The sequence below is a fragment of the Poecile atricapillus genome, chromosome 23, assembly GCF_030490865.1.
Source record: "Poecile atricapillus isolate bPoeAtr1 chromosome 23, bPoeAtr1.hap1, whole genome shotgun sequence".
NCBI lineage: Eukaryota > Metazoa > Chordata > Aves > Passeriformes > Paridae > Poecile > Poecile atricapillus.
The window spans coordinates 2,187,087-2,208,035 of record NC_081271.1 but is presented as its reverse complement, the minus strand read 5'-3'; the positions used below and the strand labels follow the sequence as shown (position 1 = coordinate 2,208,035).

General features: G+C 42.4%; 1 protein-coding gene and 1 long non-coding RNA gene across 3 annotated transcripts; one reads left to right on the top strand and one right to left on the bottom strand.

Moving 5' to 3' along the window:
• Positions 1–947: 947 nt before the first annotated feature.
• Positions 948–13,026, top strand: NUCKS1 (nuclear casein kinase and cyclin dependent kinase substrate 1). 2 transcript variants are annotated; one of them, XM_058855894.1, is made up of 8 exons: positions 948–1,239; positions 8,177–8,226; positions 9,258–9,363; positions 10,505–10,560; positions 10,851–11,003; positions 11,213–11,365; positions 11,984–12,133; positions 12,764–13,026. In XM_058855894.1, exons 1-8 carry the CDS (start codon positions 1,223–1,225, stop codon positions 12,961–12,963), a joined length of 885 nt encoding a protein of 294 aa, XP_058711877.1. In that variant the 5' UTR covers positions 948–1,222; the 3' UTR covers positions 12,964–13,026. The 2 variants fall into 2 exon arrangements, with proteins under 2 accessions (XP_058711877.1, XP_058711878.1); XM_058855895.1 differs by having other exon boundaries at positions 951–1,239; positions 11,987–12,133.
• A 45-nt stretch (positions 13,027–13,071) lies between these two features.
• LOC131587715 (uncharacterized) lies at positions 13,072–20,041 on the bottom strand. The gene is made up of 2 exons (XR_009279412.1): positions 14,179–20,041; positions 13,072–14,108 (listed from the first exon to the last, which is right to left on the bottom strand). It is a non-coding gene; the product is annotated as an uncharacterized LOC131587715 (long non-coding RNA).
• Positions 20,042–20,949: the final 908 nt, after the last annotated feature.

The following is a 20,949-nucleotide window of genomic DNA, read 5'->3' as shown; positions in this document are numbered from 1 at the left end:
ACCAAAGGACAGGGATGGAGCAGAATTCCAAAGGAATTCCAATGAAGCTCAAGCAGGGCATGGTATGAACCCAAATTATCCTGAAATTGTAATTATTCCTATAAATCTGACCATATTTGTATCGTCAAATCAGTCTCCATAGTGAAGCCAATGTATAAAAATAAGATTTAAGTGCTGTTTTTTGCTAAAATGGAGGGATGAACCTCCAAAGACCCAAGTGCAAAGCAAAACTGAGTTGCTGTGGCAGAAGCTGCCATTTTAATGACTGTGGAATACTTTTAATTTTTCTATGGTTAAAGCATCCCCTTTTCTAACCCAAATGAATCATTTTGACATCTCTGGGCAATTTAAAGCGGAAAAAAAATCTAAAATCTTCATTGGACTTTGTATAAATCGTGTATGTCCTTAACTGCTGACTAGCAGGGGGAGAAGTGGGGGTGGTGACATCAGTGCTGGTGTCAAAATCTGCCGCTGACACCAATTTTTGACATTTCTTCATAATAAAAATTAATGACACTGAACCCGCGCCCGGGGCCGCGTTTTCCCTCCAAAACCGCGCCGGGCCCGCGCGGCGAATCTGCGGCTCGGGCCTTGAGGCCTCGCAGCGCCCCGAAAGGCTCCCGGAGAAACGGGAAAAAATTGCAGCGTGGTGCCGGTGAGGGAGGGAGGCGGCGGGAGCGGCGGGAGGGGCGGGACGGGGCGCGGAGGAGCCGCGGTAGCACCGGGAGCCCGTGGCGAATCTGCGGCCCGAGCTCCGCCGCGTGCGGGCCGCGCTGCCCGCCCTCCCCGCGGGGACAGTGGGCGGGCCCTGCGCGCCGTGATGGTTCGAACGAGCCAATGGGACGCGGGCTCTCGCGGCCTCTGACCAATCGGCGGGCGATGGGGGCGTGGCCAGCGGGGTCGGCGGCACCGCCCCCCCGCTCGCATCCTCTCGGCGGGGCGAGCGCGACCATTTTGCGGGGGGGAGCGGCGGCAGCGGGACCGGCACCGACACCGGCACCGGGATCAGGGAGCGACACCGGGATCGGCGCCGGGATCGGGATCGGGGAGCGGCACCGGGGGCGGCGGCGGCGCCTGACGGGGGAGCGGCGGCTCCGCAGGCGCGGCCTGAGGCGCTGGGCCCAGCGCTCCCGCTCGCTCCGGGCGGCCTCAGCGGCCCCGGCGGCCTCAGCGTCCCCGTTCGCTCCGCGCCCAGCCCCGGGCGGCCCGAACCGCGGGGAAGATGTCGCGGCCCGTCAGGTGAGTCCCGGCGGCGCCGCTCCCGCCGCTGCTGCCGGGCCGGCCCCGCGCAGGGCAGGCCGCGCTGAGGCCGAGCCCATTTCTCCTCTATTTCCCCTTGTTTCCCCCCTGCTAACTTGGCACGGCCACCGCCATAAACACCGCATTTCACACTGCGCCGCTCGCCCGGGCCCGGGGGCCGCGGCGGGGCGGCCCTGCGGGCGCTGTCCCACATTTTGTAACGGGGAAAAGCGAAAAATTTTTCGCCGCCGCCGTGACCCACTTGGCGCAGGGCGGGCGCTGCTCTGGCCGCGATCCGCGGCGCCCCCCGGGCCCGCTCCGGGCGGCGGGGCCGAGCCCTGCACGCTGCCGGGGGAGGGGACGCGGTGCCATCCGGCGAGGGTCCGGGGCACGGGGGCTGTGCATGGGGAACCACGCGTAGGGGAGGAGCCGCCAGGAGCCGCCCCCTCGGTGCGAGCGCCGCTGCCACACGCCCTGCTCCGCCCGCCCGCCCGGCCGGCCGCGGGCTGCGCGCTCCGGGCTCGCCTTCCTGCTCCTCTTTTCCACCCCCTCCTTCCCCTTCCCTTCCCGGCTGCTTGGCAGGAGGGTTGTGCGGGCACGGAGGTGGGTCTGGGCTCGGTGGATTGGGTTGAGCGGTGTTGGAGCGCTGGGTGGGCTCGGGTGGAGCGGGGTGGCTTTGGGGATCGGCGGCGCAGGGAAGTGATGCCCGAGGGAAGGGCTGGAGCTGTGTCAGGGGTGGATGTTTGGGAAAGGTTTTACCCCAGAGGGTGCCGAGGCATTGCCGGGGAATGGGCACGGCCCTGAGGCTGCCAGAGCTCCAGGAGTGTTTGGACAGCGCTCCAGGGATGCCCAGGGTGGGATTTTGGGGTGTCTGTGCAAGGCCAGGAGCTGGACTGGATGATCCTTGTGAGTCCTTCCCAGCTCAGGATATTCTGCGAGTCCCTTGTGTCTCAAAGCTTTACCAAGGAGGTGGCAAAAGAATGAACTCGTGATTTGTCTTTATAGCAAAGGTGTGAGGTTTCCCACGGTGTTCTGATGCTCTGGAATTTCTTCATTCTCAAGTAACTGGTTGTAGTTTTATTCCCAGTGAGCCTGTATTAAATACAAATTAATTGTGACTATGATGCATCTATACATTTAGAGATGGCAGCGTTGGTATTTAAGTAATACCTCTCATCTGCAGAATTTAAAAAATATAAATGCAACCCATGACTGCTTTGCTAAGTAGGGGAGTGGCTCAGTCATGGGTGGGCTGCCCAAATTATTGGTGATGTGACTCTGCTGCTTGAGAGGACACTTCAGTGTTGGTCATTCAGCTCTGGAGATTTGCTCCAGGTAAGGAAAAGGTGCTGTTTTAAAAGCAGAGCCTCTGAGCTTGCTGGAACTAAGGATTTTTACAAAATTAATTAAAATAAACCACCTCTGTCTAGTCCTGCAGTGTTGTGAGAGGTGTGCCTGGTCTCAGGCTCAGCTGGCAGGCTCTGCTCTGCAGGAAAACTGAAGCACCAAAGTCCAGCAGGTTGTTAGGAGCACAAAACCTCCTGCCATGTGGCAGGATAGATGCAGCAGTCTCTTATCTCTATTATTTAATAGCCCTTCCAGGGGAAAAAAAAAAGGTAAATATTCAATGGTTGCTATATTGTTTTGCTCTGCTAACTAGAGAACTCTGCCAATAGATTTAAATCCATTAATAAATTAATGCTGGAATGAAGTTTTTGCTGCCTGTCTTAGCTGGTTTTTGGTAAAATGGAAGCCTGGTGAAAGATTCTTCATCAGAGTGAGGTTTAGTGGTGGGAGAGTTTCCCTCTAGTCAGTGTTCTTGGAATTAACTGGTGATGTCTGCTGGTTTCTGGTGAAAATGTGTGCACCTAAAGCAGTGAACTTCATAAAATCCATCCTATATCCCAAGTTTTTATGCCACTTGTTGAGAAAATTGACCTAAGGCTGAGTCTGGCTGTTGAAATCAGTTATTTAAAATTCAGTAGTAATAAAACCCTGGTATTTATAGGCTTCATGTGCTGGCACTGAGAGCCAGGTACTTCCTGCACGATTCCATTGCTCCTGGGTGGATAATGATGGGCTTTTCAGTGTTGTTAGAAAAAGGCAAGCAGTAAAAACTGAAGGAACTTGAAATTACTGAACTTCTGCATCTCTTGTGTAACTCTCTTGAAGTTCTGCAGAAAAAGCTGGGGCTGCTTATGGGATAAAATAAAATACTTTGAGCCACTATTTTTTTTTTAATATATATATACACAATATACATATTATATTTTTATAGATATGTATATATATAGCATCAATTAATGTGTTTTAAGTCAGAATTTTGACTTTTGGTGCAGCCTTTCATCTGCTTTTTCTCACTGGTCACTTGCTGGTCCTCTCCTGCAGGCTTTGCAGATGGAGATTTTGTGGACAGTGTTTTTTTTTGGTCATTCATTTTAAGCTTAAAACCAGTTATTAATTTATCTCAGGGCTTCAAGGCTTCCCATCCTTTTTCTGGATTTGAATCCCAGCCTGGTGTTGGCTCTACAGTGGAAGGGTGAAATTTTACTTACAGGAAAAAAGGTATCTCTTAAATATAACTTGTTGCCAGTTTTGTAATGGGCAATGTAAAATAGAAATATTTGGATTGTGGAAAAGCTTCCATGGGATTGCAGGAGAGCAACAGTTCCTTGGGGATTGGCACTTAATCAAATTGAGTGGTTGGTGCTGTGTGGTTCAGAGATGGATGAATTAAAAGAGGTGGAGGTACAAGAAAATTCAAAATCTCAAGGTGAAGAAATGAGCTGGGTGTTTGGGTTTGGTTCCCCTCCTGCCCTGCATCATTTCTGTGGTAACATCTCAATTAGAGTCAAATAGAGAAGGAGCACAAAACTGATTTAATTATTGCTGCAGAAATCCTTGAATTGTTTGATGGAATTCCAAGTGGTGTGGATCCCTGGAAATCCTGCAGACTCTGAGCTCTGTAGTGGGACCCTCTCAGTGGTGAGTCCTGAGCCCGGTTTTTCCCCAGATTAACCCCAAAATCTCAGCTTTAAGTCCCTGAGTGTCACCAGGTGCCCTGTGCCACCTTCTGGTGGTGGTTTTAAATCACTGCTCATGGAAAGCCCAAATCCAGCTCTGCACATTTGCTTTGCACAGCTCTGAAAATCCCTGCAGGAAACACTTCTGGCTGGAATTTGTATTTTCTGTCTATAAAAAAGGCACCAAAAAGTGCTTTTAATGTCAATATTTGTTGATAATATTGGTCTCAGAGGGGACATCTTTACCTGAAAGTGAAACCCGAGTGCTGAGCCAGCCCTGAGGGTCAGGGAGGGGCTGGAGCTTTGCTCAAAAATGCTGAGGGTTGTGGTGAAAAAACCATCCAGAAATCTCAATAACCATTTAACCTCCTTGCCTTTGTTCTATTGGATTGAGGATAGGTGATTGTCATTTGACCTAAACATTCCTTTTCAGTGCCTGGATTTTTTGAAGACTTCTTTTAGCATTGCTTTTCAGGATTATGTGTCATGGTTTTTTGTAGTTTTTTTTTTAATGTGGATTTTATCATTGTTTTTTAATGCTTGTACAAATATCTGGGAACCTGTACATTCTTTTTAATAAAAACCCCAAAACTTCTCTCCCTGACTGAAGGGCTGTGCTGATACTGGTTTAAAGGCTGAGGGTTTAGGGACTAAATTGAAGATGAGGTATGAAATCCTTTCTCAGTTTTATAGGCATTTAGTGATCCTTTTGACATGTTGATGTTGCTTTTCATAACTCCAAAATTGCACTTTGGCAGGCATCAAGTTGCAGTTTCTGAGCTGTAGTTAAATTACTGGAGAATTCCTTTGCTGAGTGCTTCCATCCTAAAATGTCAGTGAGTTAATGTTTATTCCAAAAATATTGGACTGACAGCTGTTATTAAAAACTTGTGCTGTTCAACCTCTCTCTCTGAACTTTTACCATACACACTTGGTGTTAATCAGAATTAGCAAGGAAATTACATTCAAATTTCAGTTTATCATTTAAACCAAACAATTCCCATCCCAGCCTATCCCATGCCTCTCTTTTTACGCTCAGCCTAAGTGGATTTAGCAGAGAGTTTATTTTTATGTCTTGCCTTAACATCTCCCAGCAAAGAGAAGCTCTTCACTGCCACCACCAGCTCCCTTTTTTCTGGCTCTTAACTCCAGTGATCTCTCAGAGAGTGTTTTTATCACCTTGGTGTAGTAAACACCGCGGGCTCTCTCTGCACACCCTCACTTCTCATTGCTGCTGACTAAACTTCTAAATAAAGCTGGAAAAATAAAACTTGTCTGGGCTAAAAGAGGTGAACCATGAGTTTGGAGTGAGGGGAAGGGCAGGTGCCAGGAGCAGGTTTGGTTCTTCCTCATCCTCTGAGCTTCTTCTTTATCAGCTTTTTTATCTTGGGTGATCTCAGGGCAGAGATTCCTTCTTTACTCCGCCCTTCTTGCCCTGCCAGATAAGAAAATGCAAGGAAACAGCTTTGATTTTGGTTTCTTCTGAAACAATGATTTTTAATTTATTATTTTAAAATACAAATAGCACTTTCTGTTCACCATGTGAGGAAAACTGAGCAGGGTTTAGTCCCTGGCTGAAAAGCCAGAGATTGGTGCTTGTGGAAAAGATGTTTGCCATAAGAATGATATTTTTGTTAAAGGATATTTTTTTGTTAATTATTTTTTTGTTAATTTTTTGGGGGTTTTTTTGTTAATTTTTTGTTAATTTTTTGTTAATTTTTTTGTTAATATTTTTTTTTTGTTATTTTTTTGTCAATTTTTTGTTATTTTTTGTTATTTTTTGGGTTTTTTTGAGGTTTTTTGTTAATTGTTTTTTTGTTAATTGTTTTTTTGTTAATTGTTTTTTTAATTGTTTTTCTTGTTAATTTTTCTTGTTAATTTTTCTTGTTAATTTTTCTTGTTAATTTTTCTTGTTAATTTTTCTTGTTAATTTTTCTTGTTAATTTTTCTTGTTAATTTTTCTTGTTAATTTTTCTTGTTAATTTTTCTTGTTAATTTTTCTTGTTAATTTTTCTTGTTAATTTTTCTTGTTAATTTTTCTTGTTAATTTTTCTTGTTAATTTTTCTTGTTAATTTTTCTTGTTAATTTTTCTTGTTAATTTTTCTTGTTAATTTTTCTTGTTAATTTTTCTTGTTAATTTTTCTTGTTAATTTTTCTTGTTAATTTTTCTTGTTAATTTTTCTTGTTAATTTTTCTTGTTAATTTTTCTTGTTAATTTTTCTTGTTAATTTTTCTTGTTAATTTTTCTTGTTAATTTTTCTTGTTAATTTTTCTTGTTAATTTTTCTTTTTTTGTTAATGTTTTTATTAATTCTGTAGCTGCCACTGCCACATTTCCAGAACCTGATTTAACCTGTCTCTGAAGGAAGCAAGGTGGAAAAACTGCCATTTCCATCTTGTTTGGTAGCTCAGTGAAGTCTAAAAGTGTTATTTATATGTAGAAATTCTATTTTTCTCACCCTGTTTATGCTTTCACAGGAAAAAAACCCAATAATTTATACATGAAATCAGATTTATTTAATAACTTAATTGTTCTTCTCTTGCTTATCAGAATAAAATCCTTATTTTCACTCATGAGATGGATCAGGATGCAACCTTCAGGAAGGCTCCTTGTTGGAATAGGAATATAAATCCAAATTTGCCAATAATTGTGTCCCTGAACTGGTATTTTACCCCACTCAGACTGGGAGGGAGTGACCTGTTGTACTTTGTTCCACTCACATGTGCTCCAAAGCTTGGCTGGGATTCAACCTGTACAAATCTTAGCTTTCATTTGCCTTTTTGGGGTGTTTTTTGAGGGTTTGGTTTAATTTTTTGGGTTTTTTTTTATTTCTTTCAGAGATTTGGGTTAAATAAAACAATTTTGCATCCTTCTGTAGGCCATGAATTAGAGGTGCTTGTAGAGGAGAGCAACTTAAATTTGATTTCAGATGGATCAGCAGTGATGGCTTTGGGGTGTCTTTGAACTGACCAGGTTTATCAGCAATTAATTAGTGATAATTAATTAATTGACAGCTAATGCAGCTCAGTTTGGGGAGCTCAGTGTGAATTGTGCTGAGAGCAGGAGAGGGGAAGGAGGAGAAGGAAGGATCCATGTGCTGGGTGGAGTTTTCCAGCTGTGGAACTGAGCTCAAAATCAGATTTATCCTTGGCTTTGGGCCAAAAGGACTGGAAAAAAAAAGGGTTTTTGGGATTATCTCTAATTCCAGCTCCTCCCAGCCCCTGTCAGTCCTTCCAGGAGGTGTTTGGAGTCTGAGTTTGAGGCATTATCAGCTGAAATTTAATTGAATTATTGGCTGTCCTGATTCCCTCTGGTTGCTGTTTTACAGGGAAGTTAATTTGTCAATAAAACAGTTGGGATTTGATTGACAGGATGCTGATAAAACAACCAACAATTCCATTTTGGAGGTTTCACTAAGTTAAAGAAGCAAATTTGATTTTGTTGACTTCCAGATGAGTTTAACTCATTCAGAAAGCTCCTGGAAACCCCAGTGAAAATTTTAAATGCTCTAAAAACAGGGATCATATGGGAAAATAAAAATTGGAGGAGAAGGTGAGCTGTGAGAAGCAGAAATTCCAAAAGGAGCAGTTCAGAAACGTTTGATTCATAATCTTTGTGTATTTATCAAAAATAACACTCAGATTCTGAGAGTGTAATCCAGATTGTTGTAAAACCTCCTCAGGAAAATGCTGTTTATGCTTTAATATACTTAATATACTGATATATATACTGACTGCAGAGGTGGAGGTGGCTGAATTATGAATTAATTCACCCTTTGAATTATCAAAGTTTTCCTGGGATGTTTTTGGGCTACAAATCCAGCACTGGAAGCAAGGACGTGGCTCCTCTTATTCCTTGAAGCTTTTGTAGCTCTGAAATGATGAATTCCTAATTTTTTTCTTCTTTTTAACAGGAACAGGAAGGTGGTGGATTACTCCCAGTTTCAGGAATCAGATGATGCTGGTAAATGATTTTTTTTTCTTTATTCTCCTTGGGCAGGAGCAGCTCATTATTGCCATGCATATTAATTTTTCTGCTTCTAATCACATCTTCAACTCCATTTCTAAGGAGTTTCTGTTCTTCACAGCCTGAACTGTTAATAAGTATTTGAAAATATAATGATTCTCATATGTTTTATATTAAACAAACAATGGTGATAGAAATCTTATTATTTAATGCTGGGTATTGTTGTAGTGCCTTGAGGCTGTTGGCAGCAATTCCTTCCTTGCTCTGTGTTATTTTCTTGGGCAGAGGCTCCTTGATGCCACTTTTTTCCACAGGAAAAGATGTTTTCCATTTATTTTATGGCTCCAGTTGAGCCCACATTATCAGCCTCATATTTAGAGGGGATTGCAGCTAAAAGAAAAAACATAATCGGTGTGAATTAACAAAATATTGGTGGATCACTTCTAGAAAAAATGTAGTCTCTGAATTAACAGAACATTTCTAAAAAAAAATATAATCTGTGTGAATTAACAGAAAATTTCTGGAATGTGATTTGAGTTAGAAGATGAACTCAATGCTAGGGTTAATTAAAATGAGACAAATATGAATAATTCTTAATTAGAATTCTTTTATTCATTAAATAAGGTGTTGTCTAAGAGTTGTAAGGAGTTCTGTAAACTATTTAATGACCTCCTTTATCCCATCACAGGACAGTAAATAGTGTGTGCTGTTAGAATCATGCAGAAATCCATATAGATGTGAATTTTTAATAGGTTTATATAATACCTAAATGTAAAATGAGATCCTGTGTCCTCTTGTGAGGTTTTTTGTGTTTCCCTGGGTGATGTACAGAGCATTTTCATGGGGCTGATGGCAGAAGAAAAGGTAAAATCAGTGGTTTAAACCAGGACTTGGCTTCCACCAAAGTTTTTTTGAAGCTTTGTGATGTTTTTCTTTTTGGTGTGGGTGAAATGATCAGTTTGAGTTGTAGCTGAGGAGAGAGCTTTGCTGGGAATGAGTTTGATTCAATCCCATTTTGTCCCATCCAGATGACGATTATGGAAGAGATTCAGGTCCCCCATCCAAGAAAATCCGTTCGTCTCCCCGAGAGGCTAAAAACAAGAGGAGATCTGGGAAGAATTCTCAGGAGGACAGGTAAAATCAGCTTTTCATCTCTTGGGAACATTTCTCAGAGCCTTGTCCTGTGTGTGGGGAGCAGCATTTTCCAACTGCAGCTGGAATTCCAGCGAGCTTGGGCTGAGCCACTGAGGTGCTTTCTTCCTGATGGGAATAGACAGAGAAATCATGTGTGAAACACTTGTCAGGAGTGCTCCATCATTCCAGCAGCTCCAGAGGCAGCTGGAATGGCAGGGAATGTGATCCAGGCAGGAGTGCTCCATCATTCCAGCAGCTCCAGAGGCAGCTGGAATGGCAGGGAATGTGATCCAGGCAGGAGTGCTCCATCATTCCAGCAGCTCCAGAGGCAGCTGGAATGGCAGGGAATGTGATCCAGGCAGGAGGATTGGCAACTGCTGCATGCTCAGGTGAGGCAGGGCGAGCTGCAGCTCCTGTCCCCTGTGCTGTCAGGGATGTTTGGGAGTTCTTTGGCTCTTTGTTCCACCTTCTGGGTAATCCATAAACACAGAACTTGGTTTGGGAGCTGAGCTGCTCCAGCAGCCTCAGTGCTGCCCTACTGAAAAGGAAAATTTTCCATTTTGCAGTCCCCAAATGATTGCCATGAGACCTTGGAAATAATTTATTTTATTTTCACGACAGATTTCGGCTTCAGGGATGGAGGTTCTGCCAGCTGGTTCTTGTTCTATCACCCCAAAATGTCTTTTATTTTCCAAATCAATCAAATTATCAGATCATTTGGGAAAGCTTAGGCCAGTTAAGAGCAGCATGCACAGAATGGAATCTAAACAATGACATAAAGACAAGTGCTGTCTAAGAATCTACCTTTATTTCATTTATAGACTGCATATAAACCATCAGAATTGTAACTAAAATGGAAGCTGTGTGGACTGTGGGTTGGTTCACCTCAATCTGATTATTTCCTGCCTGGTTTCAGTTCACCTGTGATTCAGAGTTTTGAACATTATCTTCCCAACCATGATAACTCCACAGACAGCTGAGTAATCCTGAAAGTACATCCAGGAAAAGTAAAAATTCTCAGCCTAGACATCAGTTTAAAAACTGATTTAACTGATCTTTAAAAACTGTTAATTTCCACACAAGAGTGACTGAAATCAAAGTTGAGACAAGCACTCAGACTTTATCTCTCTCTCATTTGCAGTGAGGATTCAGAAGACAAAGATGTGAAGACTAAGAAAGATGATTCACACTCAGCAGGTAACTGATAGCATTGTACCCATTGTGTATCTTTAAACTGTGTCTCCTCACACCTGTGAGAGTTGCAGGAGTAGAATTGGAGACAGAAAAGAAATAATTCTGATTTATTTTGAGTCAGATGCTGCCTCTGCTGCTGTTACTTCCCACCCTGGTTTGGGATAATGAGTTTTTTCTTGTGTAATGTGATGCTCCTATCAAATTTGTCCTCACAAGTGGATAGACCTGGTGATCCCTGCAGATTTTATTGAAAATGAGATGAGAAACTTCATCTTGGTGCCTTTTCCTTGCAGATGAAGATTTTGGCAGCGAGGACGATGACGTAGGAGCTGACGATGGCAAAGCCGACAGCGACTACGAGAGCTCTCAAAAAAGCAAAAAAGGCAAGAAGGCTAAACCAGACAAGAACAAGAGAGCAGCCTCCAAATCCAGGAAAAGGCCTGCAGGTAAAAAAATAAAGAGAGGAAAAAAAAAGTGGTTATTTTGCAGTGAAAAATACAACAGAGGAGCTTTGTTGGGTGAGTAAGGAAGGAGTTGAATTGTCCAATAATAATAATAATAATAATAATAATAATAAGTAACTCAGTGAGTGTTTTAACCCCTGCCTCGAGGCAGGAGCTCTGTGCTCACCACACTTTGGGGCATTTTGCTGCAGAGGACAGCGAGGATGAGAAGGAAGATCACAAAAACGTCCGTCAGCAGCGGCAGGCGGCGTCCAAAGCAGCCTCCAAACAACGGGAGATGCTCATGGATGATGTGGGGAGTGAGGAGGAAGAGCAAGAGGATGATGAGGCACAGTTCCAGGAGAGTGAGTAAACGGGATTGGGAAAAAAGGGACACAGTTTGCTTTTTGGCTGGGACAATCAGAACATCAATTGTGCTCCTCAGTAACTTCATTTTTACTGTGTATCTGTCCAAGTTGGGTTTTCACAGCTGGAATTTGTGTTCCAAGTTTGCAGCAAAGGTTTGTGTGTGTCTGCAGAATTCATCTTTACAAATGGATGGATGTGTTGATCTGATCCCTGCAGTTTTTTATCCAGAATGAGACAAGAAACTTCATCTTGGTGCCTTTTCCTTGCAGATGAAGATTTTTTTTTCCCCCCAAAATCTGCTTCCCAAAGATGTGTCTGTGTGTTTCCCAAAGATGTGTGTGTGTGTTTCCCAAAGATCTATTTTCTTTGTAAGCAGCCCTAAAAGATAATTACAAACTTCTCAATGCTTTTTTTTTTCTTGCTGCTTCTTGCTGTCCCTGTGGCATTGCTGATTTAAAAAAACCCAGTCAGATTTTGTACCACAGCAGATAAATGGAAGCCCACAAGGTCTCAGAGTCTGTGTCCCAAATTTAACTGGCAGATCTCAGCTTTTCCTTCCTTTTTTTCTTCTTTTTTCCCCCCCCCAAAAAAATGGAATTTCCTTACGCTTCCAGCAGATTCAGGAAGCGATGAAGACTTCCTCATGGAAGATGATGATGACAGTGACTATGGCAGTTCAAAAAAGAAAAATAAGAAGGTCTCCAAGAAATCCAAGCCAGAGAGGAAAGAAAAGAAAATGCCCAAGCCCAGGCTAAAGGCTACAGGTGGGTCTGTGCAGTGAAAGTTTCTCACTTTAAAACCCAGGTTTTCTTTTTGCTGCAGAAGGCTTGGGAAAAATCTTGGGGGTCACAGACATCCACAAAAATGTTGAAGGGCCAAAATGGCACGATTTAAAGCAGCAGTGTGGAATAATGAGCTGGATTTAATTCTTCCTTTAGGAGTTGAATTGGTATCTGTGTCTTGATGGTAAAAATGTCCAAGTATTGAAAACCTTCCCTGCTGAGGTGCTGCATTCTGACTTTGTGTCTCACAACCAAATAATAACAATTTTTGGCTTTGTTTGGGACTTTGTGATGTTGTCAGGGTGGGGAAAGGTGAACCAAAGGTGAACTGGATGCATTTCTGCAGGGAGTTTCAAATGATAACAGCAGTGTGAGTTCTGCTTTGACAATAGCTGTGTCCATTTATGATGTCACATCCAGCAATTAGCCAGGACTTGTAATTAAACAGCTTTTAAATCTCGTTAGTTTGCTCTTCACCTCAACTTTACTAATTGGGAGTGCTAAAAACACTGTGGGTATGGTCAAACTGCTGCTGAATGACTTGAAATCCCATTTACTGTGATTTTTTTCCTGCTTTTGCTGCTGAGTTTTACAAGGTTTTTCTTTTTCCAGTGACCCCCAGCCCAGTGAAAGGCAAAGGGAAGGCAGGTCGCCCCACAGCTTCCAAGGCAACAAAAGAAAAGACCCCATCCCCCAAAGAAGAGGATGAAGAGCCTGAAAGTCCCCCAGAAAAGAAAAAATCAGCCAGCCCTCCACCAGAAAAGTCAGGGGATGAGGGATCCGAAGATGAAGCACCCTCTGGTGAAGATTAAAAATGGCAGTTGAGGAAAATTCTTTGTTTAAAAAAAAAAAGAGGAAAAAAAAAAAAAGAAAAAGGAAAAGAAAACAATACTTAGGGGTAGAACACGGTTTTGGCTGTGGCTTGACTCATGGGCTTTGAATGCTGTCTTTACTTTCAGCTGTTTAATACAGTGTGTCCTTTTTTAATAAGAGGAAACCCTTCTACAGTAATATTTTGAAGTCAATGTTCTCTGTTGGCCATTCCGTTCTCCCTCCCCTGCCAAATCTGAAAAGCCATTTGAGACAAATTTAACAGACCATTCAATATTTCATTTTTTTTTTTCAAGGGATACTGCAGTTGTGAAGCAATAAGGTTTGAGACTGATCTGTGGAAACCATACTTAAAAAACCTTAAGTAGAATAGATTTTCCCAGTGCTGGTAAGAGCTGTTTAAAACTATTATCCTGTATTTGGAATATATGGAAAAAAAAAAATAACGAACCTCTGCTTTAATAGACTTTGAGATGAGTTTTCTCACAGCAAAAATGTAGTTGATCTAATTCCAGTGGAGGAGGATGGAACTTGGGGAGGAATCCTGTGTTTCTTGGATTCAGGCACATTTTTCATGGAAAGCAATCAAGAAACTCGGAGATGCTCCAGTGTCTTTGATTTAGAAAAGACCCTCCAGTCAGGATGGGAGATCTTTTGTCTCTGCTGTAGGCAAATTGCAGCCCATTCCAGATAAATTCACATCTTAAACCTACAGCCTTCCCATGTCCATTCACCCTTATTTTATTCCTTCTGTAGAGGGGCAGAACAGGGAAGAGAAATTGCAAAATCATTTTTAAAACTGCTTTCCTTTGGGTATGGTGGAAACTGTTTTTATTACAGATTTTTCCAAGGAAAAAAAACCCCAAATTAACGAATAATGGGAAATTAAATTCTTCCTCTTCTGGAGCGAGGGATGTCCTTTTGTGGCTGTGAGGAAAGGATTCCTGTGGTGCTCTGAGATCACTTGAGATCCCAGGGGTCAGCCTGGAGTGTTTCTCTTCCCTTCCCCTGCCCTCAGCAGAGCTCCAGGGGTCCCTGGCAGAGGGGGCACAGCGGGCACAGAGCAGCTCTGGGGCCTCATCCCTGTCCCCACTTGGGATCTGTGGGATCAGCTCCCCTCCTTCCTCTGGGATCTGTGGGATCAGCTCCCCATCCTGCCTGTGGGATCAGCTCTGGGGCCTCATCCCTGTCCCCACTTGGGATCTGTGGGATCAGCTCCCCTCCTTCCTCTGGGATCTGTGGGATCAGCTCCGGGGCCTCATCCCTGTCCCCACTTGGGATCTGTGGGATCAGCTCCAGGGCCTCATCCTTCCTCTGGGATCTGTAGGATCAGCTCCCCATCCTGCCTGTGGGATCTGTGGGATCAGCTCCCCACCTCTGGGATCTGTGGGATCAGCTCCTCCCCATCCTTCCTCTGGGATCAGCGGGATCAGCTCCTCCCCATCGTTCCTCTGGGATCTGTGGGATCAGCTCCTCATCCTGTCTGTGGGACTTGTGGGATCAGTTCCCCTCCTGCCTGTGGGATCTGTGGGATCAGCTCCCCATCCTTCATGTGGGATCAGCTCCCCATCCTTCCTCTAGGATCTGTGGGATCTGTGGGATCAGCTCCTCCCCATCCTTCCCCTGGATTCTGAGGGATCAGCTCCTCCCCATCCTGCCTCTGGGATCTGTGGGATCAGCTCCCCTCCTGTCTGTGGGATCTGTGGGATCAGCTCCCCACCTCTGGGATCTGTGGGATCAGCTCCTCCCCTCCTGCCTGTGGGATCAGCTCCTCCCTTCCTGCCTGTGGGATCTGTGGGATCAGCTCCCCACCTCTGGGATCTGTGGGATCAGCTCCTCCCCTCCTATCTGTGGGATCAGCTCCTCCCTTTCTGCCTGTGGGATCAGTGGGATCAGCTCCCTCCTGCCTGTGGGATCAGTTCCCATCCTTCCCCTTGGATCTGTGTGATCAGTTCCCTCCTGCCTGTGGGATCAGTTCCCATCCTTCCCCTGGGATTTGTGGGATCAGTTCCCATCCTTCCCCTGGGATCAGTGGGATCAGTTCCCATCCTTCCCCTGGGATCTGTGGGATCAGTGGGATCAGTTCCCATCCTTCCCCTGGGATCTGTGGGATCAGTGGGATCAGCTCCCCTCCTGCTGTGCCCCCTGAGCTGGGTGTGCAGTGTGGGGCCCTGTGGCTGGAGTTGGGATTTCCCTGTCAGAGCAGGACACTCGAGGTGTGTGCTGGCATTTTAATGTGCTTTTATCCAAGCAGCCATATCCTTTCTTCCCTTTTTTAATTTCCTAAACTTCATTAAACTCCCCAAACCTTGGTTTTCACACCCTCAGACAGAGTTTTCTGCCACATTTGTTGGTGGAAACATTAAAAACTGGACCTGCCATTTTTATTTTTGTTTTTTTTTTTTCCCTTAAACCCTCTGTGCTTGTGTCTGTTGCTGACATTCTCTTCCAGCTGATGAGCTTTGCATCCTTCTCCTATTTTTGCTTTTTATTTTATTTTTTTTTTATCACAGAACTCCCCATTTTGTAACCAGCCAGAAGGTGACATAAAGGCAGCTAATGAATAAGTTGGGATTTCTGGTGCAGATCTTGAATCCTGTTTGGGATTTTGGAGAGTTCTCAGATGTTGTGATACACTAAACATGATCAGGAGTCTGAATCCGTAGGGAGCTGAGGATGCTGAGCACAGGTGGGGAATGGAATATTGTCCTGTGTAATTCCCTAAAGCCTGGATTTTATTGAGGCTGGTAAATCCCTTTCCCTTATAAAAATTGAAGTTCTCTAACGTTCATGACTCTCATGGAACTACTGTTGCCATTACAATAAAGATGATGTTGTTTCATTGTAAATCCAATTTTATTTTTTAAAGTGGTTTGATTATTTTATTTTTATTTTTTTTTATTTTTTTTTTTCCAGAACAGCTTCATGCTGCAGGGAAATTTCAGTCTTGATAAAGAAAATGTAACCCCCTTCTCCTCTCCCACACCTCTTCCCACCTGCTGGATTTCTGGGAGAGCAGAAATTCCCTCAACTTCTTGGGTAATTCTGGGAAAATAAACAGCCACATTTTAAAAATAAAAAACCATTTTGGGGGTAGCAAACACTTCATCTGCAAATCTCTGGTTCCCAGAGCTGTTCCCAGACTGTCTCAAGCCACTCTCCACTGGCTTCTTAGGGGTTTTTTTTTTGAAATTCAAATATACAATGAAAATTCCAGGTGATCTGGTTCTTCACCAGATGTTTTTTGAAGTGTATTTTATGAATCTCACCTAAAATACATTTTTGGTTGGTTTATTTTTCCTAACACAGTTAAGAAAAGGCTGTGAAATATCATTTTTCTGTTGTTTCAGTTCAGCTTTTGGATTGTTTTGTCCTGGCAAGTTTGGCCCTTTATTTTACAGAACTGTTCTGCTTTCTCACACCTTTATTCCTGATGTGTTGGAGGCTGCCTGATGCTTTCTGAGTGTCTCACAACCCAAATGCTATAAAAATCCCAGATGTTGAGGATTTTGTAACTTTTTCTAACCCTGTTTTGCTGATGGATGCAAACACTAAGCCCTCTGTTAGAAATACAGCAATTTCACATCTTTACAGACAGGAAAAAATAGTCAAGGTGAATATTTTTATTATTTTAAATCTATTTATTTTAACATCATTTTTCAGCAGCAGCAGACTTTTCACCTTTTTAAATGCACATAGGAATTAATTTGTATTAAACATTCTGGAAGGAAAGCTGGGAAAATGCCTTTCTTTAGCAGCACAAAGAGATTTTGGTGGAGCAGAAAGTTTCATTCACAGGAGGAGGAGGCTTTGAAAAGATTCTGTGTCCCACACCTGTATTTCTAGAGCCTTTGCAGAGAGGTAAAATGGATTTATTCCTAAATTCACTCAGTCTCCAGCCCTGGGCTTGCTCTTAAAATTCCAGCCTAGAGTTTTCATCCTGTCCTTGAATCCACAGCGCCACATCCAGCCCTGGTTTGTGCCAAAATCCTGCCTTGGACTTGTCAAAATCAGTCAAAATCTGCAATTTCAGCTGGAGTTTTGTGCTAAAGATGCTTTGGTTCAGTTCCAGGGGGGTCAGGATGGGTTTAAAAACAGCAGCTGAGGAGTTTTTAATCAATTTTAATTTCCTCAAGGCAGAGAGAAGCGAGGGGAGAGAGCTGAAGCAGCACCACCAGGGCAGTGGCACAAATCCTGAATTCCTGTTTTTTTTCCCTTTTTTTTCCTTTTTTTCCCCCCTTTTTTTATTTAATATTCCCTCCACTGAGGTCACAAAGGTACAAGAGGCAGGTGAGGGAGGGAGGGAAGGAATCTGAACCATGCTGGAAGCTTTTTTTGGAGCTGTACAAAACCGGTGCTTTGCTTTTCTGTCCTTTCTTCGTGAGGTTGTTTTTATTTTTTCCTAACAGATCCTAGCGTTGAACACACGGTTCCTAAAAGCTACAAAAAACAGATCCAGGAGTTTAATATTTGATTAAAAATTTAGTATTGAATTAATCTGTTGGAGGGGGGAGGAAACAGAGCAGTTTTGAAGGGAAATTGTCACGGAGTAGTTGGTGGCATTTAAGATTTGTGAATTTTTGGGGGGGTTGCTGTCACATCTATGTGTGAAAATGATAAATTCTGTGTGTATTTGACCAAACAGAGCATTTCCCCTCAGCTTTAAGTGTTTCCCTGCAGTTTTAGGAGGCTTAAATCCAAGTGCTGATGGAACAGAAGCAACACTAACACTTCATTCTGGCTGTCCAGAGCAGGGAGAGCCAACAGTGAGATAAAAAAAAACCACCTTTTTATTTCAAATTATTTCAATTTATTTCAATTTATTTCAGTTTATTCCCAGAGCTCCCCAAGCCCAGCCTAGCTGGAAATCAACTCCCAAACTGAGTAGCTGAATGTTTTTTGATGGAATTCTTGCTGTCAAAGCAGGGATATTCCCTGTTGGTGGTGGCCAGCATGCTCAGTGTGACTGCAAAGCACCCGTGTGCAAGCGCTTTGTACAGTGGGGCCAGGGTTTTTTATATATATATTTTGGGATTTGGGGGAGGGAGGGGAGGGTGGAGATCCTAAAATCAGCTTAAGCCAGACTTAAATGTGTGTAAAAACCCCCGAAATTTCAGTGTGTGAGTGCGGGAGCGTCTGACATCCCCATTCCCTTTTGTGTTCTCGGCATTTGTGAGGTTTTATTTTCTTTTTTCTTCTTTTTTTTTTCCCCTCTTCCCTTCCTGCAGAAGCAATTGTTACAAAAAAAAAACAAAAAAAAGAATTGTAAATAAGAGCTACGTAATTTTTTTTGTCGTTGTTGTCGTTTGCCATCGTGTCACAGCAAACCCTGAGTGAGGAGTGTGAAGGTGGAGGAGGAGACTTGGCAGCAATTTTCTGGTATGCAATGAATATTTTGTCTCGAGTATCTGCAATCCCCTGGTGAGCTTTTTTTTTTGGGGGGGGAAAAAAAAAAGAAATATTAAACAAAAAATTAAAATCAGGCTCTTTGCAGTTCCCCTCCTTATCCTTTTTAATTTTTATTATTATTATTGTTGGGTTTTTTTATTATTTTTAATTTTAAAAGCAGAAAAAAGGGGCAGCTGCAAACAGTCAAACTGTGGGGTTGGGAACTCTGGACAACACTGAGATCTAGCATGGTACTAGGAGTTAAGTCTGAATGTAACATTAATGCTTTATTTAAAATTAAAAACAAAACACTTTTGGTTTTTTGTTGGTTTTTTTTTTGTTTTTAAGGGGTTGAAGTGAACATGACCGTTGACCATGTTGGTGAATTTTTAGATGCAAACATTCATGGGTAGAATTTGTGTGATGGTCTTTTGTGCTAATTAATTTGAAATATTCCCAATCTCTGTATGTACCTGCAAAGAAAGAAAAAAAACCACAAAAAAAAACAAAACAAAAAAAAAAATTAATAATAATAAAAATAACAAAAACCCTGCTTTGCTTTGATTAAAAAAGGGTTCCCAGGATTGCATACCTGCTCCTGAGCTCTGTTTTAAATATGTGTATCCTTTGCTTGTATTTTGTATTAAAAAAAAAAAGAACCAAGAGGAAAAAACAAAAAAATCCCTTTATTGTTCAGCATGTTGGAATTGTGTCCCCCCCCTCTTTTATTTTTCTCCTTTTTTGGAATATATTAAGCAACTCATTCTTCTGTATCTTTTATTTTCTTTTGTAAACTTTTTGGTTTTGTTTAAAAATGGCTTTATAAAAGGGCTTTTATAACCCATGAGCACGACTTGTGTCGTTTTTTCTGCTGCTCTAAAGGGATTATCCCGTGAAAATGTGGAATTTTGTTCATCTTCCAGAGTTTTGGGGTGAATTCCTTGGAATTCTCGGAGGAGAGGGAAGAGCTTTGGGCCGGGTGTGACTTTCTCATCATCACCTGAGTGGGAGAATTCAACAATTCAGAGAATTTTGCTTTTCTCAGCCTCTTCCTGGAGCTGAAAATTGAGATTTTAAACGTCAAAAGCAATTTGAGGGAGAGATGAGAGGAGGGAAAAAGCCTTGGAATGTCACCTCTCCCTCCAGGAGCTTCCCTTGGTGTGTCCTGGCTGTGCCAGCAGATCCAGGGAAAAATTCATCGGGAATTTGGGGTAGAATTAATTGGGAATTTGGGATAGAATTAATTGGGAATTTGGGATAGAATTCATGGGGAATTTGTGGTAGAATTCATTGGGAATTTGGGATAGAATTAATCAGGAATTTGGAATAAAATTCATTGGGAATTTGGGATGGAATTAATCAGGAATTTGTGGTAGAATTAATCGGGAATTTGGGATAGAATTAATCGGGAATTTGGGATAAAATTAATCAGGAATTTGGGATAAAATTCGTCGGGAATTTGGGATAGAATTAATCAGGAATTTGGAATAAAATTCATCGGGAATTTGGGATGGAATTAATCAGGAATTTGGGGTAGAATTAATCAGGAACTTGGGGTAGAATTAATGGGGAATTTGTGGTAGAATTCGTCGGGAATTTGGGATAGAATTCATTGGGAATTTGGGATAAAATTTGTCGGGAATTTGGGATAGAATTAATCGGGAATTTGGGATAAAATCGGGAATTTGGGATAGAATTAATCGGGAATTTGGGATAGAATTCATGGGGAATTTGTAGTAGAATTCATCAGGAATTTGGGAGAGAATTAATCAGGAATTTGGGATAAAATTCGTTGGGAATTTGGGATAGAATTCATGGGGAATTTGGGGTAGAATTCATGGGGAATTTAGGATAGAATTAATTGGAAATTTGGGATAGAATTCATCGAGAATTTGGGATAGAATTAATCGGGAATTTGGGATAAAATTCGTCGGGAATTTGGGATAGAATTAATCGGGAATTTGGGATAAAATTTATCGGGAATTTGGAATAAAATTAATCAGGAATTTGGGATAGAATTAATCGGGAATTTGGGATAGAATTAATCAAGAATTTGGGATAAAATTCGTCGGGAATTTGGGGTAAAATTAATCGGCAATTTGGGATAAAATTCATTGGGAATTTGGGATAGAATTAATCAGGAATTGGGTAGAATTAATCGGGAATTTGGGATAGAATTAATCAGGAACTTGGGGTAGAATTAATCAGGAATTTGGGATAAAATTAATCAGGAATTTGGGATAAAATTCGTTGGGAATTTGGGATGGAATTCATTGGGAATTTGGGATAAAATTAATCGGGAGTTTGGGATAGAATTCATGGGGAATTTGGGATAAATTCATCAGGAATTTGGGATAAAATCATCCTTGGCCGTTGTCACGGTAACCGCGGGCAGGGAGTGGCCGGGTCCCAGATTCTCTGGGAATTTTTGTTTAATTTAATGCTCCGGGAATTTTTGTTTAATTTAATTCTCTGGGAATTTTTATTTAATTTAATGCTCTGGGAATTTTTATTTAATTTAATGCTCCGGGAATTTTTGTTTAATTTAATTCTCCGGGAATTTGAACAAATCCCTTGGA